This window comes from Mus musculus, chromosome 11, assembly GCF_000001635.26.
Source record: "Mus musculus strain C57BL/6J chromosome 11, GRCm38.p6 C57BL/6J".
Taxonomy (NCBI): Eukaryota; Metazoa; Chordata; class Mammalia; order Rodentia; family Muridae; genus Mus; species Mus musculus.
In genome coordinates, this window is record NC_000077.6 from 105,086,822 (window position 1) to 105,114,325 (window position 27,504).

The 27,504-nt window shown below is 42.0% G+C and overlaps 1 protein-coding gene across 7 annotated transcripts in view; it reads left to right on the forward strand.

Moving 5' to 3' along the window:
- Efcab3 (EF-hand calcium binding domain 3) overlaps positions 1 to 27,504 on the forward strand; it is a 108,553-nt gene that overhangs the window by 77,837 nt on the left and 3,212 nt on the right. For 3 of the 7 annotated variants that reach the window (XM_017314765.1, XM_017314762.1, XM_006534223.4), the window contains 10 exons: positions 199 to 252; positions 2,218 to 2,271; positions 6,747 to 6,831; positions 9,024 to 9,100; positions 13,093 to 13,236; positions 15,391 to 15,462; positions 19,526 to 19,646; positions 21,948 to 22,129; positions 22,430 to 22,614; positions 24,969 to 25,091. In XM_017314765.1, coding sequence (XP_017170254.1) covers positions 199 to 252; positions 2,218 to 2,271; positions 6,747 to 6,831; positions 9,024 to 9,100; positions 13,093 to 13,236; positions 15,391 to 15,462; positions 19,526 to 19,646; positions 21,948 to 22,129; positions 22,430 to 22,614; positions 24,969 to 25,091 — 1,097 coding nt within the window. Of the gene's footprint in view, positions 1 to 198; positions 253 to 2,217; positions 2,272 to 5,029; positions 5,104 to 5,397; positions 5,683 to 6,746; positions 6,832 to 9,023; positions 9,101 to 13,092; positions 13,237 to 15,390; positions 15,463 to 19,525; positions 19,647 to 21,947; positions 22,130 to 22,429; positions 22,615 to 24,968; positions 25,092 to 27,504 lie in introns of those variants that run through there. The other 4 variants (XM_017314763.1, XM_017314764.1, XM_006534226.4 and 1 more) reach the window with 3 other exon arrangements.

Genomic DNA, 27,504 nt, shown 5'->3' on the forward strand with positions numbered 1-27,504 from the left:
GTCCTGTCACACACAGCTGAGAGGAGAGCCCATCTGAGCTCCAAAGCACAAAGTTCCATCCTTGTGCTTTCTATGGGGGGGGGGGGGTTGAGGCAAAAATCATAGACTATGTTGTTTTTAATAATTTCACAACTTTTATTAACCTTACTAAGTCTTTATGTGGCTTCTGCCTCTGTCTCTGAATCGAATATTTTACAGGAAGCGGGAAGGTTATCGTACAGTCAATAATAGAGGGCCTGAAGAAGCTTAAACGTGAGTGAAAACATAGAGTGAAATTTAAAGTTGATGATTTGATGCCATATATTTATTTTCAAACTTTTTTTCTTGGTTGTAAAGGTAATATATGGAGGGCTTCAGAGGCAGCTCAGCTGTTAAAAGCCCAAACTGCTCTTGCAGAGGACCCAAGTCCAGTTCCCAGCACCCACATGGTGGCTCACAACCACCTGTAACTCCAGTCCCATGGGATCCAACACCCTCTTCCAGCCCCCAAAGGCACTGCACACACAATTCCCACATCCGCAGGAAAAACACCTATACACGTAAAAATAAAAAGGGAAAACAATTTTAGCTTTTGAAATATGCTACAATCTTTTTTAAAAACAGTATGTGGGCCTGGGAGTGTCACCAGCAGTAAAGCACTTGATTGGCAGGCGCAATGGCCTAGATTTGAGCACCAGCACTGAAAACATCAAGACAGTGTATGGTCATTACAGAAAATGTATATATTCAGAAAATACAATAACTCAAAAGGAAAAAATAATTAGTTCTGGCCTCTAGTCATAATCCATAATTTATCAGCATATTCTCTCTTATGGATATAGAATTGCCTGTATCTATATTCTATATTCATATAGAAAAGAATGGATAGGTTTAATTATTATGGTGAGAAACTGTCTCCTGGCCTCATTCCTCAACCACAGAACTCAAGCTTATACTCCATCAGTGAGGAACTCAGATTTTGTGTCTGTGTCTGTGTCTGTGTGTCTGTCTGTGTCTGTGTCTGTGTCTGTGTCTGTGTGTCTGTCTGTGTCTGTGTGTGTGTGTCTGTCTGTGTCTGTGTCTGTGTCTGTCTGTGTCTGTGTCTGTGTCTGTGTCTGTGTCTGTGTCTGTGTCTGTGTCCCCACTTTTGATTTGTCTCTACAAGTCTGGTTGAAAGGATTTAAGAAAAACTTAGGAACTTTATACAAATGTCCAAAGATAAACAAATTTTTTTTTAAAAAGTACATTTAAATTCTTGGTATTTACACTTCATGTTTCCAAGTTGAAAAAAAAATAAAGATATAGAAAAATGTTTGGAGCCATCAAGATGGCTTGGTGGATAAAGGTACTTGCCACCAAACCTGCGAACCTGAGTTGATCCTCAACATCAGAATGTGGGTGTCAGAGGATTAACACGCCTCATAAGGAAGATGTTTCTACCTACATTGGCTTCTGAGTAACAGAACACCTCTACGTTGACAAAGAGCCACCATCTGTTTGCAGGCCTCTGTAACTCGCCACAGATCTTTCTTGGTGTTGGAAGAGTACATAATTGGCTAATCTGGCCATGGCCGATTCAGTTAAATACAGAAAACTAAGCCATTTAGTTCCACTTTCTCTTGAGAGTTTGTCTTCTCATGTTTAAAAAATAAAACTAACCCAGATTTTGATAAGAAAAAAAAAATATGTGGCAAACCTTGATTTCAGTTCTGACCCAAGTCTTATACTTGGGGGTTTGTTACATACAAGACACCAAAAGCAGTGTGTTAGTCAATGTCCTTTTGCTGTGAAGAGACACCATGACCATGGTAACTCTTATAAAAGAAAACGTTTAGCTGGGACTGGCTTACAGTTCAGAGGTTTGGTCCATTATCATCATGGCAGAAAGCATAGTGGCACACAGGCAGACATGGTGCCGGAGAGGGAGATGGGAGTTCTGCATCCAGACTGGCAGGCAGCAGAGAGAGACAGTGGAGCTGGCTTGGAAATCTCTAAGCCCACACTCCCAGTGACATACTTTGCCCAAGAAAGTCACACCTCCAAATCTCTGTCAAAGCAGTGCCACTGCCTAATGACCAAGCGTTCAAAATCTACAAGCCTATGGGGCCCATTCTTATTCAAACCACCACAAGAAGCCACATGAATTCAGACAGAAATCCCATAGAACTTGGATGTTCTCTCCAGTGTCCCACTCCTAGGCAAATTCAGAAATGGATATAATCTTGTCTTGTCTTTCAGCCAAAGAAATGGCAATGCTGTACAAGCAAATGACAAGTTTCCGCTTCAGAAAAGGTGGGTGACAGCTTTTAACCCTGTAGACATTTGTCACAACCATCTCATCAGTTTCTGCTCTAGGTCTGCTAATCAATAAGATGAGCATCCATTGTCCCTCCCATTGATGACTTCTCTAGACTCATTTTGCCCCTCTAGTCTATGTGACACTTTATAGTCTATATACCACCTTGTTTATCAGATGTTTCATATTGTTTTCTAACGTCTTCATTGATATTTTTAATTATACCTCTTTGGCATCACTACACAGTTTATAAAGTAGCTGTTCCTGCCTCTAGTCTTAAAAAAAGCAATCCAGTTTGTTGGGCTTTTATGTCCATATCAATAAAGAAAGAGAGGTGAATTTAGGTGGTGTTTTGTTAACTCTCTTTCAGCATCAAAGTTCTGGTTTTAACGTGTAAGGTTGAAAGGACACTTAAGGTGAAAAGGAGATCCAGAATAAGAGAAAATTAGGGGAGCGGGGGCGGGGGGCATAGGGGACTTTCAGGATAGCATTTGAAATGTAAGTGAAGTAAATACCTAGTAAAAAAAATGGAAAAAAAAAGAGAAAATATGTGTGAATGATATACTGAAGGGTATCCAAAATATATAGAGACCTTATAATTCAATAATAGAATGTGCTTGGAATATAGCTTAGTGATAGAGCACTTCTCTAGCATATGTGAGACCCTACATTCAATTCCCAGCATCAAACACACACAAAAGCAAATATAGTTATTTTCTCTGATAGACACTTTATTTCCTTATGGACAAGACCTTATAAACATTTGGGCGTGGGCTGGGATCTAGAGGCAGATGCTTTCTATTGGCTTGGTCTGAGATGTTAGGGATGCCTCAGCTACATGTGGAAAGATTTCAGAAGTTGTCCCTGCATTACTGGTTGTCACAGTCCTCTCAATGGGGTGTCATGGTCACATGTTCCAGAACAGGCACCTGGTCAGGAGTAGATTTAAATGCCTACCATTCTCAATTATGAGAATTGTCAGGGTTCCTTAATCTGCTCGACCTTACTGTTGGATTCCCAGAATCCACATAGTGGCTCAAAACTATCTGTATCTCCAGTTCCAGAGAGTAGGATGCCCCCTTTTGGCTTTTATGAGTATCAAGTGCACATCTGATACACATATACACATGCAGGCAAAACACCTATACACCAAAAATGGCATACACCTTTAATCCCAGCACTCGGGAGGCAGAGGTAGGCGGATTTCTGAGTTCGAGGCCAGCCTGGTCTACAAAGTGAGTTCCAGGAGCCAGGGCTAAACAGAGAAACCCTGTCTCGAAAAACAAAAATAAATAAATAAATAAATAAATAAATAAATAAATAAATAAATAAAAATAGGGAATGGACAGTTGGCTCGGTGGTTAAGAGAACTCGTCTGTTGTAAAGGACCCAGTTCAATTCCCAGCACCCATAGTGAGGCTCTTCAAGCACTAGGCACACATGTGGTGCACAGGCATAGCTGCAGGCAAAACACTCATACACACAAAAATATGAAAATAAATCTTTAGAAAGAAGCCAAAGTTTTACTTCCCGACAACTCCACTCAGTAGGAACTGAGATTATCTCCCATTTTAACATAGGAATCCCTGAATATGTATTTACTGAATTCATTTAGAAATTAAACCTTCCTCCTCTTTCCCTTTGTGTTCCTGACCTGAAGGGGAGCCCAGTGTGAGAACCTTGGTGAAGTTACTGCACTCATACTGAAACATTCAGACCTAGAATAGGAAACATCTAGAAACACTGCCACCAAGTAAAGCCAGAAGCCTTTTTAGAAGTCAGTCTGTCTGTCCACAGCAGATTACAGACCCTCCCAACCCCTGTGCTAGAGCAGCTTTTCTTGTTATTTTTTGGGAGGGTTTTGATTCGGTTGGTTTTGTTCTTTGGAGATGAGGTCTGTCTTTGTAGCCCTTGCTGGCCTACAACTTCCTAGGTTGACAAGGCTGGCTTTGAACTAACAGAGATCTGCCTGCCTCTGCCTCCCAAGTGCTGGAACTAGAGGTGTGCGCCACCAGTGGCTTCAAACATTTAAATGCTACGAGAAAAGTCAGGACATGAATATTATGGTTCCTGCCTAGTTGTCAATGGTTTTTCCTTTTTTGTTTTTGTTTTTGAGACAGAATCTTAAACTCACGATCCTCCTACCTCAGCCTTCCAAGTACTAAGATTATAGGTACACATCACCACCCCTGACAATTTAATTTTAATCTTCCAGAGGACCTGAGTTCAATTCCCAGCACCCACAGCAGATGGTTCTCAATACCCTGTGACTCCAGCTGTGGGGGACCCCATGCCTCTGGCCTCTGTCGGCACCAGCACTCACATGCATAGACACACACATATACACATAAGTTTAAATATATTTTTTAATTTAAAAAATGATATAAACAAATGAGATTTGGGGTAGGTTTTTTTTTTTCTCCCTTTCTAGACTTAAAACCCTAATGAAATGGTTTTTAAGTACTCTTCAATCAAGGGACCTGGGTAAAATGCTCTACTTCAAGTTTCAACACACTAAAGAAAACATACCAACATATAATTTGAAGCAAAAAAAAAAGTCTTCTAAAGTCTTAACAGGCTCAAGTTGATAGGATTCTGTATTCATTTCCTCGTGTTCTTCTGGGGTACCGAGGGAACCCCAGTGAGTCCACATTTACTGTAACCCCGGGAAGAGCCAACAGTCATCTCCCCGAGCCCAGGTCTGAGCAGGGAATGAAGTCACAGCTGAATGATGAAACAAACCACTGGGTTCTTGATCTGAAGCCCCAGGTGGTTGGTTACTAATGGTTGGTTAGTAATGGTTGGTTAGTAGTGCAGCTCAAAAGGAGGTAAATGTCAATATTTTGTATGATTCTGTGCTGAGGTTTTTGAAACAAAAAAAAAATTGTTAACTATGTAAGAGCTTGAAGGTATTTATAAGTAATGATTATGCTGAGCCATGGGGACAATTTCACAGTACCTTCCAAGTGCCTAAATTGTTGAGCGTCTCCAGGGTTCCCAGCTTGATGGTAGGTTCTAGATTCTGAACGCTGTGTAATGGAGTTGTTTAGAAACAGCTGCTTTCTGGGTTCTGAGGCAATGACCCGGGAGGAATGAATTCTAACCGAACGTTCTAAACCTTCGTGGTTTAACATTATTCATTATTCCCAAGCTAGCAGCCCTATCTGCTTGTCGTGAGCCTCCAGATACACTCTATCGTTTAGAAAGCTAACAGCCCCTGGTCTGTAGACTGTGTTTCTTAGACTATGCAGAAGGGTAAAGGGGGGGCTAGAGAAGCTGTATCTGTGAAAACAGCCTGTGCAAGACGCTACCCACTCTGCTTTTATGGGAAAGCAGGGAACTCATAATTGTCAGAGCAGGGACGTGTGTTCCAGAAGGAAATCCTCAGAAAACATACTTACTACGTGGTAGGTGTCTAAGACTGAAACAAGTAAGCAAATATTTTAGGAATTCTGTAATACTTTCTTCTTTGCCAATTGTGACATGAAATGTCTCAGAATAAATATTGTCTTTAATTTTTCCTATCTATTTCTACATGCTTTGTCTGTCTCGTGGCACTATTTTTTTTTAATTAGTTAAGGTGTACAATTTGATGATTTGCTATGTGTATGTGCTGTAAAATAATCACTGCAATCCAACTAACATACCAGTCACCTGACAGAGTTACTACGGGTCAGGGGCATCTAGGCAAATGTTGAGTACACTGTGGAGTGGTCCTACCTAGCCATGCTCCTTACCCAACCTCCTCTTCCCTCCCCCTCCCCCATTCTGTGCTTCTGTGGGTTTGACGATTTTAAATCCCACATGCAAGTGAGGAAATATTTCTCTTTTTGTGCCTGGCTTATTTTACTTAACATTTATTTAGTTTTGTTTTAAGACTTATAATTCTTACTTATGTGTGTATATATGTGTGGGTGCCCGTGGAGGCCAGAAAAGGGAGCTGGGTCCCTTGGGACTGAACTGTACAGATAGCTCTGAGCAGCCATGTGGGTACTGAGAAGCAGAGTCATCGCAAGAGCAGTGAGAACTCTTAACCACCAAGCCTTCTCTTCAGCCACAGCATTTAACTTTATCTAAGATCAAAGCGACATCCTTGGAAAGGTGGAGCTGTGACAAGAAATTAGACTTAAAAGCCTTCACAGTAAAAGTCCCTTTCCACACAGCCTCCAGTTTCACGTAGAATTCTAGCTTGAATTTGCAAATGATGCCATTCTTTGAAATCCTAGGCTTTTCAGTTCCCAAGCCTTGAGCTGGGGAAAGCTAAGAAATGAGTGTATAAACTGATACACACATGGTGGCGCCCACCTGCAATTCTAGTACTGGGAAGGTTCGGAAGAACTGAGTTCTAGGCCAGCTGAACTACAAAGTGAGACCCTGTCTTAAGAAAGGAAAAAAAAAAAGGAATAAATTAACGAATGTATGAATGAATGAATTTGTGAACTGATCCTTTATTGTATCTTCTGAATTTCAGACAGAGCTTCTAGCCAAATGGCAGTTTCAGAAATTAAAGCCACGATGAAGCTAAAGCCCTTAAAAGCACCTGTCTTTCACAAGAGGTAGGTAATAAAGTATGGACAGTTATACAAACAAGTGTTCAGAGAATGACTACTATAAGTTACACTGCAGAAACTAGAATGAGACAAGTTAGCACATTCCATTCTGTGGTAGATTTACTTAAACTATCTGAATTAAAGAGTTTGTTTCATTGTATTTACTTTGTATATCTGCTCACATCCACGCACCACAGCACACTTGTGGCAGTCAGAGGACAGCTTGTAGGAGGTCGTTCTCCTGTTCCACTCTGTGGGTCCCCAGGAATCAAACCCACACCCACATCCTCGGGCTTGACAGCAAGCACCTTCCCACTGAGCCATTCCGTTGCCTTTGTGGGAAGATTTTTTTTTTTTAATAAAAGAGAAAAGATGAACATTCTTTGTTGGCAGGAAAAACAGAATCCTCCTTCCCATCCTCCCAAAAGAAATCTAGAAAATCAGCCCTGCATACCCCACTATGATACACACGGGAGATTTGCCTGTCAGGAGCAATGCTTCTCTCAGTCAGCTGCCAACAAACTGTAGCAAGCACTAATGGGTGGGGGTGAGAACCCACGATCTACTTATCACATAGTAAAAGGAAAACGTGCACCTCTCTCCTGGCTGCCCACTCTCTTTACCACTTGGAGTGTGTGTACCACTCTCAGCTTTACCACTGCCTAAGCAATATATTTCTCACATTTTGAAAGAAGGAGAAAAGTAACCTCATGGTAGCCAAACCATGGGGATCCCTAGAGTAGATGAGAGTCTGGACTGGGATTGTTTCAAATAGGTAGCCCCATGATCCTCTGAAACGTAAAACGGACCTTCTCCAGGGTTTAGTCCAAGAAGACGTCTGAAATGGCTCCACGGGTGCTTTATGTTGCTGTAATTAACAAAAATCTTTGCCTACCTGGCCTTCTTCTTCCTTTGGGTTTTGAGAACATCATATTTGTGTGTCTGCTTACATTTTTTTTCTGCTTACATCTTTTACTTCCTGCAAAAATAAACTATTTTCTATTCAGAAATGAAACGACTACATAGTAACCTGTTTCTGAAGTCTGAAGAAGGTCAAGTTAGGTGATAAAGAGAAGAAGAAATTACTAACACAAAAAGAAGAATTTGTGTTAGTAAAAAGTGAGAAAAAGAAAAGTCAGGTACAATTTCATGCCAAAAAGTTGAGACCAGGACATCGTAAGACCCCCATCACTTCCCAGGCTACTCTGAAAATAAGTTGAATCGAATATTCTAGCGAATAATGAAGTAAACCATAGTGATTATATTGTTCAACCACGATATTTATTATTCCTTCTAGCTTTGCTTTATTAGGTACTTCTTGTAAAGCCACAAAAACTGGGGCTGGAGAGAGCTCAGCAGTTATGAGCACTTGCCGCTCTTCCAAAGGCACCTGGGTTCAATTCCCAGCACCAACATGGAGGCTCACAACCTTCTGTTACTCTGGACTCAGGAGATCTGATGTCCCTTCTGACCTCCTTAGGTACCAGGCATGCACATGGTCCATTCATGCAGATAAGACACTCATATACATAAAATTATAAAATAAATCATCTTAAGTGTTTTAATTTAAAAAACAAAATAAAAGATTCCATATATTTTAAACTTTTGTCATTAGTATCAAAACTAAAGACATATAAATTTATGAGAGCTAGGCATGGTGACACGTGCCTATAATCCCAACATACAGGGATAATGGAGATCAGGAGATCAGGAGTTCAAAGACAACCTTGGCTACAGAAAGGCTTTGAGCTCATCCTAGACTACATAGGACCCTGTTTCAAAAACTATTTAGATTATTTAAATTAATTTGCTATTAAATTGTACTTAATTAAAAGTAATTAAATTCCACTTGTCAGCATATAAGCAAAGCTAGTTGTGTGTGTGTGTGTGTGAGTTCATAAATTATTGAAAATTTACACAAAGTATCCTAGAAGTATTAATATTTTCCCTCTTTTCCAGATTTTACTTTAATGAGTACGTGTAAATTTCTCAGAGTTCCAAACTTTCCAGAACTATAGGGCAGGTTGTGGTTTCCCTTATCTTCTCTGACTGCCAGGCAGATGTTAGCAGATTGCAGGCTCTGCTTAAGCACTGTGACTCTGAGCATACATACTGCAATGCCTATCGCTGTTGTAGTCAGCCAAGCTGGAAGGTCTCACACCTGTGTTAAATCTGTCTCTTTCTGTGTCTCTTCTTAGAGATAAAGATTTGCGAGGATCTTTCTCAGACCATTTAAAGCACAAAGAATCAAAGCTGAGTCCTGCACAACTTGAAGGTAATGCCAATCACCCTACATGCTAAATCCTGAAACAGCCCCCCATACATCTGTGGGCTTCTGTTTTGTTTATTTTTGAGACAAGGTCTCATTAATAGAACTAAGGCTGGCCTGGAACTCATAGCCTAGCTCTGGCTAGTCTAGAGCACATAGCAGTCCTGTCTCGGCCTCATGAGTGCTAGAAATGAAGGCATGTGATATTGCTTCCAGCTGGCTTCCATACTGATCTTTCTCCAATGCATTCGGAGAAGAAATACCCTACCATTTAAGGAGGGAGAGATAAATTTTTTAAAAAATAATGTATTTAATTTTATGTGCATTGATATGAGGATGTCAGATTCCCTGGAACTGGAGTTACAGCCAAGTGTGAGCTGCCATGTGGGTGCTGGGAATTGAACCTGGGTCCCCTGGAAGAGCAGCCAATGCTTTTAACTGCTGGGCCATCTCTGTAGCCCAGAAATAAGCTTTTAACCAGGCATGATGAGACTTGCCTATAACTCAGGAAGCTGATGTTCAAAGCCAGACTGGCCTATACATCAAGAACCTATCTAAAAATTAAAAATCAACTCTTTGCTAGATTGGAGAGGGATTACTTTCAAATTGACATCTCAAGAATTTAAGTCAGCCAGGCAGTGATGGCACACACCTTTAATTCCAGCACTCAGGAGGCAGAGGCAGGAAGATCTCTGAGTTCAAGGTCAACCTAGTCTACAGAGTGAGTTTCAGGACAGCCAAAGCTACACAAAGGAACCCTATCTCAAGAACAACAGCAACAATAAAATTAAACAGTGTTGGTTAAATACTCTTATCCAGATAACTGTGAGAATGGTAAACAGCAAATCCAAGGTCACATATTGATCAGCTAATTGAACAGTATAAACACAAGGTCCCAGGACGCACCAGGGTGAGAACAGGTGTCTGTAATCTCAACGTTAGGGAGGCAGAGGCAAGAGGATCTCCACAAGTTGGAGGACAGCCTGGTCTTCAAAATGTTTGACAAGCCAAGTCAGTTTTGTTCTCAAAAGACAAAAATATAATAAAATAGAAATAAAATGCCAGGATTTCTTAGTGACAGGAAAGAAATAATGATGAAATCTGGTACATTCTCTCTAGGTCACTGGTCCAGATAGCAAATATCCATTTAAGCCAACCGTGTTCGAGGCATAAGAACATTAGACATGTTCCTGTTCTGGAAGGAAATCTACAAGGAAAATACATAGTTAAGCTACAAAATTATTCAGTCATTTAAATTAAATTATAAATGGCACAAGATATGAGAGAATTATAGAAGCTCTAGGACCATTACAGAGTATCCAGACCTGGTTGCTATAGGACCATAACAGAGTGTCCTGATTTGGTCTTGTGAGGCAAAAAAGGGAGTCAAAAGAAAGCAAATGGGGGTGCAGGGCAATGCAGAAGAGTGTTCCAGGGAGAAAGAACAGAATCCTATCCAAAAGAAAGGAAAAGCATTATTTACCAGAAAACCTAAAAGGATGGCTGGGGAGGCAAGAGCACTTGCTATGCATGAGGCCCTGAATTCAGATCCTGGCACCCACATAAAAAGCTGCGCATGCCTGTCACCCCAGTGCAGGGGTGAGGGAACGAGGTGGAGCTTGCTAGATGCTGGGCTTGCTCCAGATTCAATGAAAGAACTGTCTCAAAGGATACAGTGGAATGTACTAGAGCAGGATGCCTGGCCTCCACGCGTGGAAGTGAGCATACCCACAAATACACATTCAAAAATGGAGGAGGAAGACAAGGAGGAGGAGGAGGAGGAAGAGGAGAGAAGAGTCAACAAACGCATCTTTGCCTGGTGATGACCTGAACTCTGTCTCCAAATCCTACATAGTGGAAGAAGAAAATTAACTCCTGCAAGTTTGTCTCTAAACTCTATATGCCATGTCAAATACATACACACATACAGACACACACACACACTCATACACACACACACACACACACACATACACACACATACACATACCCACACATACCCACACATACCCACACATACCCACACACACATACCCTTACACATATACATACATACACACACACCCACATATCCACACATACCCACACATACACATATATACATACATACATACACACATACACCCACATACACACACACATACAGATATACATGCATATTCATATTCTCTCTCTCTCTGTCTCCCAGTATACACATAACCTAGTTACTTACAATTATTTGGAGCTAACCAGTTCCATGAGGAATAGCCCCTGTAGGATGCAGATATCTAAGTATCAAATATAATCACTAGAAAATGTGGTAACTCCAGTATTCTTACAACCTCCCTGCGAGGAGTTGATTTGTTCATTCTGCTTGATTTATGAATACCTCAAAGTCTCCAGCATCGCCTTTCTTTGCTCCCAAATGACTTTGCTTCCTACTTCCCTGCACAAAGCTGAATGGAATTTCCAAAGACTTCCCCCTGTGTGTCTATCTCTCAGGGTCGAAGCCACACACTTTGTGTGTGAATGCATGGGGGAGGGGGTTACACCTATCAGAGGAAAATGCCCTGCTCTAGCCTCCTTTGCCAGGCTCCTTTGAGACTGAGTCTGTCATTGAACATGGACTCATTTTCCAGTGGCTCTCTAGCAAACAGCAGCAATCCTCCTGCCTCGGCTCCTCACTAAACATAAGAGTTACATTGTAGATGGCCACACACAGCTTTTATGTGGGTGCTAAGGATCCAAACTCAGGTCTTTAGCTTGCACAGAATGTGATCTTTATTCACTGAGCCGTCTCTCCATCCCCTATCCTCCACTTTTTTGAATAGTTCAAAAAACAAAAGTAGACATAGCATGGTGTGCTTACTCCACTGTAAAATAAACATCTATGAGTCTATACTGATTGTCTTAGTTAGGGTTTTATTACTGTGAAAAGACACCATGACCAAGGCAACTCTTATGAAGGCAAACATTTAATTGGGGCTGGCTTTTATTTTCAGAGGTTCAGTCCATTATCATCATGGCAGGAAACATGGCAGAGTGCAGGCAGACATGGTGCTGGAGAAAGGGCTGAGAGTTCTGCTTCTTGATCTGCGGGCAGCCAGGAGACGACTGGTTCTTCCATACTGGGTGGAGCTTGAGCACTAGGGGCCCTCAAAGCCTACCTGCACGGTGACACACTTCTTCCAATGAAGCCAGACATACTAATAGTAGCACTTGCCATGGGCCAAGCATATTCAAACCATCACCCTGATATAAATAAATAATGAAGCTAGGAATATAGGTCAGTGGTAGAGCAGTTGCCTAGCATATACGAGGCCCTAGATTCAATCCCCAGTATTGTAAATAGAATGAAAATTAAGGATAATTTAATACTTCACACAGAGTGGAGACAAATGACCAAGTAGTGGCAATAAAGGGAGGAAATAGATAATTTTTTTATTTTGCTTTGTTTTCTTGATACACAGAATCTGATGTAACCTAGTCTTTTCTCAAACTCACTATGTAATCAAGGCTGACCCTGAACACCGAATCTACCTGCCTCTACCCTCCAGTGTTTGTATTACAAGAATGTGCCACCATGCCTGGCTCTGTATTTGGTTTTTCTACCAATTGCTACTTGTTCTGCTGGATTCTATCATTTCTACTTTACTCTAGTTCAGATCCCAAGAAAAGACCATATCTGTCCTTTCTAAAAAAAAAAAATAAAATCTATTATTCATTTTCTCTCCGTGTTTTTTTTTCCAGAACATATTCTTCAATTGGTTATGTGACCTCTCCTAGTCCTGTTAGCATATATATTTCTCCCTCTCCTTCCCCACCCCACTTTTTGAGACAGTCTTACTCCATAGCCCAGGCCAACCTAGACATTACTTTTTAGCCTAAGTAAGCCCCAAATTCCAAGATAATCTTCCCACCACAGCTTCCAAGTACTGTTATTATAAACAGAAGCTACCATGCCTGACTGTGTTTCTTCCTAAATGACTGTCCTAACTAACCTAATTCCATTTCCTCAGCCTTCCGTAATGCTTACAACTTCTTCACCAAGGATAGAACTGGCTGTATTGATTCACACGGATTGATAAGCACCATAGCAAAACTGGGAATGAATCTAAACACGTACGATATCTACAATGAATTAAAATGTGCTGATCTCGACAGTGAGTATTTTCACTTATTCTTGTTTTCTCATAAAATAATATCTATGATAATAATATTTTTATGAATATCTAGTTTATTATCTATCCTATACGTACAAGAAATAGCTCTCCCTTATTTACCAAAATATAGCTCCAAACAAAAGAAAGGATATCTCCCCTGATCTGCGTTTTACCTTTCATGGTTTCAATTCACCGGGTCAGCTGTAATCCAAAAATATTAGTATTTGTCTAAACTCTTTCAAGTGAAAGAAAAAAAAAGGTTTTCAAGTTCTATTGTTGAAGCTAGATATGGTGGTACACACTTTTAATCCCAGTGCTCAGGAGGCAGAGGCAGGCAGATCTCTGTATACACACACACACACACACACACACACACACACACACACACACATACACACACGTATATTGCTATAATTGTTATGTTGTTACAGCTGCTGCTAGTCTTTCATCGTGCCTAATTTATCAGATAAAGTTTATCACACATATGTAAATATGAAAAGACACAGTAGATTCAGGATCAGTACTATCTAGGGTGTGGAACATGTTTTTGGTTTGGTTTTGATTGGTTTGGGGGTTGTTCTAACGTGTCTGTTTACCAGCACAGGTTCTCATCCTGTGGCTCAGGCTGTCCAGGAATTCAACATTTAACTCACAGCCTATCATCCTGCCAAAAGCTAGCACTGTAGGCATGAGCCAGCACACTCAGTTCTAGCTACGGTTTTAAGGCTTGGAGGTCTTGGAATGTAACTTCTATACCCCCTCGCCCATGGATGAGGGAACTACTGTATTTGTGTGTGTTTCTCTTTAAGGATATCAGTGGGGTACATGTATGAGTAAGAAAATAAATAATTTCTTGAGACATTTTCTGGGTGGAAACCAAGAGTGAGAGTCTCTTCTCAATACCAAATTAAAGTATTTGTTATGATGCTCATTTTAGAGGATGCCTTCAAGTAACTGAGAGATAAAAGGGCATCACCTGCTGCACAGAGAGCAGAACACCAAGAAAACCCTCACTGCTTCCACTAGTACAGTAGCAATATGCATCTCCCTTCTATCCCAAGCCCAGATGCCAGAGAAGTTTTGTTAGTATTTTAAAGCATATGGATCATGGAATTTGTTTTCCTGTCTTGGGAGCTTTTTATTAGTAGTATTTGGTTTGGTTTTTTAAAAGCAAGGTCTTAATACATCTGAGGCTGGCCTCTAACTTGTTGTGTAGCTGAGGTTAGCCTTGAATGGTGGGTACTTGACTCTACTTTTTAAGTGTCATGACATGCACCTTAAGTCCAAACTAATATGTAGTATGGGAAATATTTTCAGCATTTTATTTTCTCTTGCCCCTCATCACCCAACTACTAGTGAATTGAGGTCACCAGATAATTAAAAGTTATCACTTGTTTAATTAAAATTATAACATTTCCATTAACTCTGCCCAGTTTTTTTATTCTTTCATAGCACATACACACATAACTCAAGCAATACTAAATGTGTTTTTGGGGAGGGAGGGAGAGTTGGTTTCTCTGTGTAGCTCTGGCTGCCCTGGGGCTTGCATTGTAGGTCAGGCTGGCCTCAAACTAAGAGATCTGCCTCTGCCTCTGCCTCTGCCTCTGCCTCTGCCTCTGCCTCTGCCTCTGCCTCTGCCTCTGCCTCTGCCTCTGCCTCTGCCTCTGCCTTATACCTTATACCTTAGCATTGCTTCTGTTTCCTATAGGAGAATACTTTGATTCTAGTAAGAACAAGTCATGAAGACTGAAATAAATAAGAGGATTATAAGTTTAAGACCAGCATGGCTACATCAGGAGGCACTACAAAAATAATCTCTTTAAGGAGAACAGAAAGGAAACCAAGGTTTACCTAAGCATATTTCCATCTCCCAAGTATGCTGATTTTAAGTGTTAGGTGGCTCAAGGTACTTCAGCTTTTATACTTAGTATATGTTAAATAGTTAAAATGCATCCTAGCTCAGCATGGTAGCAGGCACATGGAATCTCAACAAACCAGAGGCAGAAGGATGACAAGTTTGCAGCACATCTAAGCTATACATAACAAGCTTTTGCCCTCCCTCCCTCCCTCCCTTCTCTATATCTAAGTTATATATTTAATATAATGTATAAAGTTTAGAGACATTCTTGTTCTGAGTTTGTATTCCTGTTGCAGGGGACGGTAAGATCAACTTCTCAGATTTTATAAATGTGTTGACAGATAAGAAACTCTTCCTCAAGGCTGTGGGTGAGTAAATGTCACTTAGAAGATAGATGTCACTTAGAACATAGATGATGTCACTTAAACCATAGATGATGTCACTTAGAACATAGATGATGTCACTTAGAACATAAATGATGTCACTTAGAAAGGTTGGATAGCCCTTCCCACTGCACAGAAAACACTATTCCTTAGCCCTGCAGTCAAACAAATTAAGAATGTAGAGCCCAGAATGTGCTTTTTTTTCCTTGCATAGGTCAGACAAACCGAGAGTATCAGAATTGCAGGTTAAATAAGTCAAGCAGCCCCTGCCCTCCGGCAGGGACACTGCTCTGTCTCCAATGAGAAAAAAAAAAAGCAACAGATGCAGAAAACCTTAGCTTTCCTTTATTCTTTAATATTTTTAAGTTTATTTTTTGTGTATGGGTACCTTGCCTTACATGTCTGTGTCAGATCTCCTAGAACTAGAATTGAAAATGGTTGTTAGTATACGTGGGTGCTGGGAATTGAACCCAGGTCCTCTGGAACAGTAATCATGCTCTTCACCACTGAGCCATCTCTACAGCCCTTTGTCTTCCTTTCATAGTGTTTTTAGTTCTTAGCCACACACATGTAGTACTTCCAAAAGCATTCCTTTTACAAACAAACGAATGAACGAAAGAAAGAAAGAAAGAGAGAGAGAAAGAAAGAAAGAGAGAGAGAGAGAGAGAGAGAGAGAGAGAGAAAGAAAGAAAGAAAGAAAGAAAGAAAGAAAGAAAGAAAGAAAGAAAGAAAGAAAGAAAGAAAAGGGAGGAAGGAAGAAAAGGGAGGAAGGAAGAAAGGAAGAAAGGAAGGAAGGAAGGAAGGAAGGAAGGAAGGAAGGAAGGAAGGAAGGAAGGAAGGAAGGGAGAATAAATTTTTCTAGCACATAGAGAATGTACTATTTTCACGCACTGCTGAAGCCATGAAGAGGCTGGGAGGTTAGAGAACACATTCTCACCTTCGTGGCTCAATGCTATGCATTCTGAATCTGTCATCAATCTCTTATGCTGTTTCTGAACTTAACAGGCTGCCTTGCAAAAATCTAACCACTATTCATATCATATTCTCTAGGATTCTAGATCCCAAACCCCATGTGTAGTTTTGAAAACATACCTACTCTTAAGCTGCAGAATTTCCCTATGACAAAGAAAAAAAATTAAAAAAAAAATGATGCTAGCAAACACTGTAATTGAGGGGAGCCTCCCAGCCTGGAGCGGGTGAAAGAAAACACAGAGTAGGACTCTGGGGTGGCGGTGGTCTCTGGCAGTTCTAGCTCTCTAACTATACTGAATGCTGATGATAACTTCTAAAAAGTCCTAAAACCTTTCCTGCTAAATCTGAGGGATAAAAGCTGCTAGCTTAGGCTATTAACACCTGTAAGCCTAACAGCAAGGTGGAAGGGGGATTAAGAAATGTAGCCTTTGGGCTGGTGAGATGGCTCAGTGGGTAAGAGCACCCGACTGCTCTTCCAAAGGTCCAAAGTTCAAATCCCAGCAACCACATGGTGGCTCACAACCACCCGTAATGAGATCTGACGCCCTCTTCTGGTGCGTCTGAAGACAGCTACAGTGTACTTACATATAGTAAGTAAATAAATAAATAAATCTTAAAAAAAAAAAAAAAGAAAGAAATGTAGCCTTTGTTCTATCTCTGCAGGAATTGTGAGGCTCTAACTTTCAGACTGCTAGTTCAAGCCTCAGGAAGAAAAAGGGACCCTTTGAAAAGTGAATTTAGTGTTTATTTCTAAGTCATAAAAAGTTTCCTATGAAAGCTCTCTAAGATAAAGGGGGAAAGTGGAATGACAAGGACAAGGAGTGCTAAAAGAAGGGGAATAAGGATAATAATGCTAAGAAAAATGAGGACAGGAGAATGAGTGAGAGAGAGACAGAGACAGACTGTTGGGAACTAAAAAGGGGGGCCCTGGAGACAAGGGAGAAGGGGAAAGATCCATACCCCACCAGAGTTTTACCTATTTTCTGGTCTGGTCTCAGGTGTGGGAGAGCTGCTATATACTTTCCACTCATCCCTGGGTAGGCATTCAAGCCTCTGACCCACTCTTCAGGGGGTGGCCAAGGGGCAGCCCTACCTGGGGAGCCCTGGGGCTACTTTGCTAAAGCCACCAGGGTTATGGGAGAGAGGGATGAGGGAAGAGGTTCCCAACACTGACAAGAGTGAGTGCAGCAGATCTTGACTGGAGCACAGGAAGGCTTCTAATGGGAGATTAGAAACAGCTCATTGGGAGAAAGCCTGACCCATCCTCCAAGCACAGTCGGCCTTGATGAGCAGAGACATTCTATGGTTTTAGAGCTTTATTGTAGAAAGGCAGGGGGAGAAAGAGAAAGTAGAAGAGAGAAAGAGAGAGAGGAAAGGCTAGAGAGAAAGAGAGGAGGAGGGAGAGAGGAGGAAAGGAAGACAAAGAGAAAGGAAAGAGGAGAGAGGGGTGAGAGAAGTGAGAGGTAAGAGAGTAAGAGAGCTAAGAGAGTGAGGTGGTACTGAACAGTCCTTTTTATGGTCTTCACTGTTGCTAGGTAACTGGGGAGGAGTTTAGCCTGAAGGTCAGAAGCTTGGGCCATTGCCTACATGACTTCTAGCCATGCTTCTTTTGTGGGGGCTGTGGGGGGCAGTAACTTAGGCAGGAGCCAAAGTTCCAGGAGCATGAGGGAACGCCTACCATGTCATTTAGGTGAATTATCACCACCGAGGTTCAGACTTCAGCTCAACTGGACACCAGCCTGTAGTGCATAGCCCAATGCCCTACAACAGACCTCTTCTCTTTGTCCTCAACACACATCTTTCAAAATACATGATCACATGGTAAGAAGTTCATTACAAGTTTACACATAAATTAAAATAAAAAATCGAATACGTTTACAACAGAGAATGTTTACATGCATATCTATTAGGAATAATTATCTGGTTAATCATATCATCACCTTTCATAGCTCCATAGGCTCATGGAGAGTTAAAAAACATAACTAAGTTATTAGTGAAGTTTTATATAGATAAACTCAGTCAACATTTTAACCTTCTATCCTAGCACCTATAATAAGTAGTAGTTTGCTTTTTATGTCCCTTGGTTAATGGTGTTACAACCTTTTGGAATGTGCTCTGAGTAGTAGAAGCAATTAACTGGTAACAGAGACTGGCAGGGTTAGAGTTCTCATTGCAGTTTAACTATTAAAAAGGACCTAATAGCAGTCCCACTATAAAAGAGCTTAGTAAATACTGATATGATTTTAGGAATTCTTATAGGATCATCATAAAGAATTGAGAAGTCATCTATTTGTCTATATAGCATCACTACAAGATAGTATGTCTTTGTAGTTCTGCAGAGATCTATTCAAAAGGGTAGGCTAATACCTAGTGATTGTTATATATTTAATAACAGGAAAAGCATATTAGTAGCAGAAATATTTCCTAAAATGATATTATTCATGAGCCTTGCCTATTAGAGCAAGTCTGTAGTGGCTTTTTTTTTTTTAAATCCAAGGCAGACTAATTTCAGGAAGATCAGCTGCTAGTTATTAGCTTGTCGTATGATAGCTCCTGACAATGAGAGTTTCCCTGCAAAGTAGACATATTTATTAAGCCCCCTTCATAGAACAAGACAATTATCTTTAACACACTGTACATGCAGTTGTAAAAAGTACTGCTGTATTTACTTAGTCATTGAACTATGATTATTTTGTCTACTTCATAATCAAAATGATCTTTCTAGCCGGGCGTGGTGGCGCACGCCTTTAATCCTAGCACTTGGGAGGCAGAGGCAGGCGGATTTCTGAGTTCGAGGCCAGCCTGGTCTACAAAGTGAGTTCCAGGACAGCCAGGGCTACACAGTGAAACCCTGTCTCAAAAAAAAAACCTAAAAAAAAACAAAAAAACAAAATGACCTTTCTACCAAATAGAACAGATTTTTAATGTTTTGATATATTTCTAGTCCCTGGTTTAATATATAAGATTATATAATTATAAATTTTATAATTTTGTAATGATGTTATAAATTCTCAGTAAATTTTTAATAATTGCTCAGAAGATATTTTGAAATCTCTCTCTTCTGTTTCCTTTATAGTTCCAGAAAAGAAAATATGCTTAGATTTAGCTAACAACCCAGGAATCTTGTTGTTTGAAATCCTATCAAAATTTGTAGAAACCTCGTCCCTGCACAGAAAGGATATAATAGAGCTAGTAAGGTAAGTGCAATGGAGCAGGTGAGAGAACATTCCCAGAGGCACGCACTTACTGGGGCCACATCATCAACATCCTAGGCACAGAGCTCAACCCAAAACAGAAGGCTGCGTGCCACAACACTCTCACCCGGTTCTGAAACCGTAAGACCAAAGTCACACTCTCCTGAGGCTCCATTGTGAGCATAGGACATCCAGAAATACTTTAGCCATCCCTATCCCAAGACAGAGCTGCTGGTGCACAGGCTAGCCCTTCCTTTACTTCTCCGTTTCCTCACCTACAAAGTGGGAGCAGTAAGGAGACCTGCCTAAAGGGGCAATTGTGGGAACGAAGCAGAAGAACACAGATAATGAGTATTATTCTCATACTGTGGAGACAAATGAAATAGAGCATATGCATATTATCTAATATAGTCCTCACTGACAGACTGCATGCTGAAACCTGCATTTTACAAACAGAATATCTGGAAAGCAAATCAAACACTTGCCCAAGAGTTGAGTGGTGCTGTTAGCACAGCGGTCCACACTCTCATCCTCCTACACTGCCTCTCACTCCTACTAAGTGCACAGGACACCTTAGCTAATGTTGCTGGGTTTGTTGAAATTGGATTGTTATTATTTATATGCTTATCTTACGAGGTTGTTCTTTACCTGCTGAGGAATTTCCATACCCTGGGAAACAACGGCCCAAGATACAGGAAACTGTTAAGATCCTTACTAGATTTAGTGGGGAAAAATAATCTTCTCCAAGGTATACTGGGGTCAAACCATCAAAATACAAGATACTAGACATGGTGGTGAATGCTTTTAGCCCAGAGTCAGAAGACAAAGGCAGGTGGATCTCTGAGAGTTCAAGAACAGCCTGGTCTATATAGCAAGTTCCAGGATAGCCAGAGCTACACAGTGAGATCCTATCTTAAAAATAAATGGATGGATGGATGGATAGATAGATAGATAGATAGATAGATAGATATAAATGTACAAAAAACTTTTTAAAATCAAGTTTTAAAAAAATCAAGTTATATATTAAGAAATTCCTATTACAGTAGCAACAGATTTCTCTCCAGAAATTTTACAAGCCAAGAGAGAATGGAATGATTTGTTGAAAGAGAATACTCACCAACCAGAAATTCTATCCCGAGAAAAGCTGTCATTCAGAAGCTAAAGAGAATGAAAGGCTTTCTGAGAGAACCATTGAAGGAATGCATGCCACCAAGCCTGACAACTGTCTTCAATTCCTGGGACCCACATGATAGAAGGAGTTAACTCTTGCAAATTGTCCTATGATCTACATACACAGTGTACTAGTGCAAATGTGCATACATTCGTGCATACACACACATTAATTAAAATAAATTAATAAATGTAAATTAGTTTAACAAGAGGAAACAGCAGCTGGGGCTGGGGCTGGGGCTGAGCATCTAGAGTGCTTGACTGGCCGGCATTCACAAGGCCCTGAGTTCAGTCCCTACACTGGAAAAACTGGTCATAAGCTTTCCAAAACAAACATTAAAAAGAGGCCATAAGTCTGGCTGTGTAGCTGAGTGGGAGAATGCTTCCCTAACACGCACAAAGGCCAGCATTTGATCTCAGAGCAAACAAAACCTTGGAAGGACACAAATGAACATAACTTTCTAGGCAAGCATAGTAGCTCATGCTGTGATGCCAATGCTCTGGAGTTTGATGCAGAAGGGACACTATGGGTTCAAGGACAGCCTAAGCTACAAAGTGATACCCTGTCTCAAAAAGGAAAAAAAAAATGCATTTTCAAACCCAACACAAATACTACAGTCTAGGGCATTTTCTTCAGTGGTATAGAGCCACTAGGAAAAACCCACACTCTTGGAAATAATCCCACACCAGAACCCAGGTAAGCAACCCTAACAATACACATTGAGTTCTCAAGCCTGAAATAAAGAGAGGGGGAGAAGGTTAGAATGAGGGGGAGGGGTGAGGAGAGAGAATACAAAAGAAGGTGGGGAAGAAGGGAAAGAGGGAGGGAATGAAAACACAGAAGAGGGAAGGCATGATAGAAGAGGGATAAAGAGGGAGGGCAAAGGGGCTCTGGGGAGCCAGAGAGAATAGGAGAGGGTAATGGGGTGAGTATAATAAAAACACATCTAATGTATGAAGTTGTCAGAATGAAAACTATTATTATTATATATGATCAACATATGCTAATACAACTTTTTAAATGGATTTAGGATAAACTTAATCAACATCTATGAACTTGCAGTTTAATTTTCTTCTTTGTGTCCTAAGAGTTCTCTATATCCATTTCTGAATCCCTTGTATTCTCTTTTTAAGCTATTTCCGAAAAAGGTTCCAGGAGAGCCACTCAGAAATAATGTGGAGTTCGTATGGGAGAAGGGGCCTAAAGTCAGAGATCTGCTCTCCCCCTCGCTCGAGCACTGCTGCCTTTGCCAACTCTGCTAGGATCTCCATAATGAAAGAAAGGGATTTGTATAAGTTTCTCGAAGCCCTCAAACGTAAGAGCCAAATTCCCCCTCCACAGTTAGACTGACATCAGAAGGAAACACCAGAGGTCATGAGCAGAGCTAAGTAACTGCTCTCTTTCGCATACATACATCTTGAAGCTGAGCCCACTGACTGAGCCCTCAGACATGGGTGAAACCTGTGGGTGGCTGTGGACTGGGAGCGTTAGCCCGGGGCAGAGGAGCCAGGCGGCAAGGAGAACAGATGAGAGAACGTTAGGCTCTGCATGCTCGTCACTCTTTGTCATTTTAACATTATTTATAATGTCATTTTTGTTTTTATCTTTTTTTTAGGGTGTAATCTCCGTACAGATAGCCCATACTCAAAAATACCTGTGTTTCCGTTGTTTCCTGATGTGGATGGGACGGTGATGGGAAAACCATTTAAAGACACACAAAAAATAGAGATGCTAAGGAGAAAGGAGCCTCTGACTTTCTTTGAGGACTATTTTTTCAATAAAAGAGATTGGAAAACACAGGTGAGATTTACCCTGTTGTAATAGCTAATTTAAATACTTCCACTTGGAAAAACCCAACTCAATGAGACTAAAAGCACGTTTTCATCACAAACATTGGGCGGTGTCTTGGGGGGATTGTAGTTGTTGCTTTGAGGGGTTTGCTTGGGTTTGGATAGGGAGTTTTAGAGACAAGGTCTCACATAGCCCAGGCTGGCCTCAAACTTGCTCTGTAGCCAACAAGGACTTTGACCTTAGGTATAACAATTTCAACAAAATAGTTTGATTTACAAAATAAAAGCCTACATTTGGGATTGGGGCGAGGACTCTGAGAACAACAGGTAACCAAACATGGGGGTTCACTCCTGCAATTCTAACACTGAGGACACTGAAGCAGAAAGAGGGTAGAGTTCAAAGTGAGTCTGGGCTACTTGGTGGGTTTCAGGTCTGTTTGAGCTACAGAGTGACATCCTGTCTTTAAAAGGCAAAAACAGAAACAGAGAACAAAATCCTAAAAGTTTTCAGATCCACTTGTGTTGCTCCCCCTTCAACCCACCAGGCAGAAGATGCAGTTTTCACTCTGTCAGCCAGCGCCAGGCTGGCCAGCACCATGGGGTGGAAGGCCCACGTCAGTGGAGAATGTGCTGACGGAGGGACCCTCCTATCTCCCACTAGAACCTTGCCTGTGATCTCAGCTTTATCTTCTCTCCCTGCATCACACTCTGTTGCCTCTAATCTACTTTCCTGTACACACTTTACTATCAGGAATTATTAAGTCTCAGTATGTCCAGGTATGCTCATGCTTCCAGATATTCTGAGAAGTTCTGTCCTTGCCCCCAAGTTTGTTGTACGCCTCCCAGTGTGAGAACCAGGAATGAAATTTACATGGAATCAGAGCCTGGTGTCCAGCGATGGCACTTCATGCCTGTAATCGCAGCAGTAAGAGAGCAAGGCAGGAGAACTGCCGTGAGTTCAAGGCCAACCTAAGCTAGGTTCCAGACCAACCAGGCTATACAATAAGACGCCGTCTCAAAAAACAAACAAGTCCAAAGACAACTTTCCAGGTAGTGGCAGAGCATGCCTCTAATCCCAGTACTTGGGAGGTAATGGAAGTCTGATTTCTGTACATTTGAGGCCAGCCTGGTCTACAGAGCAAGTTTATGACAGCCAGGGCTATAGAGAAACCCTGTCTCAAAAAAAAAAAAAAAGGAGAGAACTAAACATCATTCCTCTGGCCTCTACATGAGGGCCATGCAGACACACAGACACACAGGCATGCACACAATATCAATCAATAAAAACATCCCACAGAAAACCCTATAAAGAAGACAGGGGAGACTTTTGGCAATGTAAATCAGAGGAAAATGATGGTTTAAAGGATGGGGAAATCACAAAATGAGGAGAAGAATGAAGAGAATCCATACTAGACAGCTTTAGAGAGACCAGACCAGCCACTGGCAGTCTGAAGTCCGGCTTCCCAGCAGCCACTTGGAGTGTTCACAGTGAACGAATGCCAAGTAGATTAGGAAGTAAGGATGTCCAAAAAGAGCGAGCAGTATACATCCCCCATCTTCCTTTATCATTGCTCAACAGCCCAGCAACAGGAAATGCAAATGCTGTTTCCTGTAGGAAGTCTGGAAGTAGCAGCTTCTGGGACGGGCACCTTCCTCTAGATTTTTGCAGCAGCTCGGGGTTGAGATGGAGCTGGCTCCTCTCTGCCCTCCTTCTGCCCTCCACACATGAACAATGCCATGTGTCTGTTTTATAAGCAGACTTCATCATTGTTATTATTTCAGTGGGTTTACTAAATGCCTGTTTGCACATATGCCATGCTAGCTGCTCCAGCATAACTGACGAGTCATCTACAAATCCTCTCGCCAACAAATTCTGGTTTTGTGTTTGAGAAACAGTGTCACACTGTGGCCCGGGGCTGGCCTGGAACTCACATCCCTTTTCTTGCTGCAGAGTCCCACGAGCTGGTATTACAAGCATGCACCATTATGCTCAACTTCCTTCTGATACCATTCCACTAGTATTCCTTTTTTTTTTTTTGGTTTTTATTTTGTTTTGTTTTTGTTTGGTTGGTTGGTTTTTGGTTTTTCGAGACAGGGTTTGTCTGTGTAGCTCTGGCTGTCCTGGAACTCACTTTGTAGACCAGGCTGGCCTCGAACTCAGAAATCCACCTGCCTCTGCCTCCTGAGTGCTGGGATCAAAGGCGTGCGCCACTACGCCCGGTTTAGTATTCCTTTTTTATAACTAATATCTAAAGTGGCCATACAAAGTAATGGGTTTCACTATGACATTTTACACACGTGCATAATTATGCCTTTGTTATGTAATTCAAACTAAAAGATACTAATTTTCTTATGCGCATAAAGGCCATGAATGTGAAACCTCTCAAGTCTGCCTCAGGCTATTCAGATGACATCTTAGCCATTGACCACCTGTTCAAGAAAAAGCAACATTGGACTGTGACTGATGCGGCTGCTATCAAACAGCATGTGAGTGATGGCCGCCGTCAAACACCTTGCCCAGGCTGCACTGTCAAAAGTATTCTCTACTGAGAAGACTCTGCCTCCAAAAACAAGCAAAGCTATCCACTCTATAGTGAGACAAGATGAGCTGTAGCCTGCCCAGAACTCCTGGGAGAGAGTATTACCTGAGAGATTCAAGGAGGAGGGGGCAAGACCCAGAGCTGCAGGGACCGAAGGTGCCCTGTGTAAAAACATAAGGAAGTGGCAGCATTAGAGCATGGTGATTAGCTTCATCACATGCTGAAGGGAGGTAGTATGGAGTCAGTGCATTCTTAATAACACAGGGTTATTAAGTAGTTATGGTTCCAAAAGTAGCCAGGGAGCGCAGAGTCGGGGTTAAAACTGCATTGTGGAGCCTCTCCAAGATCTGTGTGCACAGAGTGTGAGCAGCTGAGGTCAGCCTCAGCTGTGATATTCCTAAGAATCCTTCTGTTTTACTTGGGCAGCAATCATCGGGCTTCCGATGCTTCTGCCCCCCAGCTTTCTACCCACCCTGTCGGTCTCCTCATAGCACGAGCGCGCACACTCGCTCATAACTGGGTAACCATGAGTAATGAGATCAGGAGACATCACAGAGGGAAATGCGCAGCTCCTTCTCTGTGACCACTGAGTCGTGGAGGGGGCGTGGACAGAGTCGTGGAGGGGGCGTGGACAGAGTCGTGGAGGGGGCGTGGACAGAGTCGTGGAGGGGGCGTGGACAGAGTCGTGGAGGGGGCGTGGACAGAGTCGTGGAGGGGGCGTGGATTGTAGCAATGCGCTGGGGTGTGCGGGAGGAAAGAACACAAAGCATCATTGGGCAGTGACTCGTCTCGTTAGCACATTAAGCATCCAAGTCAATGGAGGCTGCCACTGGCCAGAGACCTCCAGGACCAGCACCAGTCTCCCTAGAAGTCAGCCGTAGAAGAGCAGCAGGGATCTCTGTGTCAGGTGAAGCAAGCTAGGGCGAACTCATGGGTGATTTCAACATTTGTTTAGCAGTGGCCACCTACATGTGGATAACTGATTTACCCCAGCCTGGACCTCTTCCCTATACACTGGCCCTCTGTCACTCACCACCTGATAAACATTTCCCCCTAGATGCTCACTCTCATGACATACGGAGCTCAGCCCATCGCGTGCTCACTCTCATCTCCCTCAATCTGGCTCTACCCTGAGGATGCTGTATCCATCTCAGTGGGTATCACTGTTTACTCAGTCACCAAAGCTAATCCAACTCACTCCGGGATGCTTCCCAGGTCTGTTCCCTACACTCTCTCCCCGTTTCTCTGCCTGAGTTGAGCCCTTCCACGAGACTTACCAGGTCACCAGCCTCTAGTCCGGTGGCCCTCGATTCTGCAGCTTTTCCCCTCCAGCCATTTGCCTACCGCTCAGCTAATGATCTAACGTGGAGATGTAAACATGCCATTGTCCTGCTTAAAGATAAAGGCTTGAGCTGAAGATACAGCTCAGTGGTAGCACTCTGGCCTAGCATGGAAAAGGCCCCTTGGTTTAATCCCCAATTCTGGGAGCTAGGAAAGAATGGATGCAGTAAGACACTTCCTCCCAAGCAGTACCCCAGAGACAGAAGGAGGAGGATTGCGCGTTGGAGAGCAGCCTGGGTTACTGAGACTTCCAGTTCTAGTAACCGGCAGAGTTTTCTACTCTACAGGGCTGAAGGATGTATCTCTCGCCACCCAGAACCCAGCTCCCAGGGCATGCTTTTTGTGATGCTCTCCTCCACCTCGCCAAACCTGCTAACTCAGTTACTCTAACATCACTTCTCTTTCCCTCACTTTAACCCCCACATTCGGGCAACATCAAGAGGCTCCCGCCATGTCCAGAATTTTTCTTTTCTTTAAGTACTTGCTTTTCTGGCCTCTTCTTCCTGGGACTCCTTCCCACCACCCCTTGTGAACCTCAGCTTTAAAATCCTTAAGGATTTGTTCAGCTCAGCATCTCCTCCCAGGTAACTCTCCCTGCCTTAGGCTGTGTCAGGTACCTTTATATCCTAACTTAGCCCCATACGGCTTCCTGTCTTAGTCCATATGTATTAGTAGGTTTATGAGTGTTTTATCTCAGCACCCAGGAAGCAGAAGCAGGAAGAGCTCCACAAGTTCTAAACCAGCCAGAGTTACAGAGTGAGACCTTGTCTAAAAGTTAACACACATTTATTTAGTTAGTTAGTTTGAGGCCTCACTTTGTAGCTCTGGCTGTTCTGGAATTCACTATGTAAACTAGGCTGACCTTGAACTCAGGGACTCACCTGCCTCTGCCTCCCAAGTTCCAAGATTAAAGGTGTGTACCACCATACCCAGCTTTCTTTTTTTTTTTTTTTTACCATTTTGAATATTTTTTATTATTTTCTTTATATGCATTTCAAATGCTATCTCGAAAGTTCCCT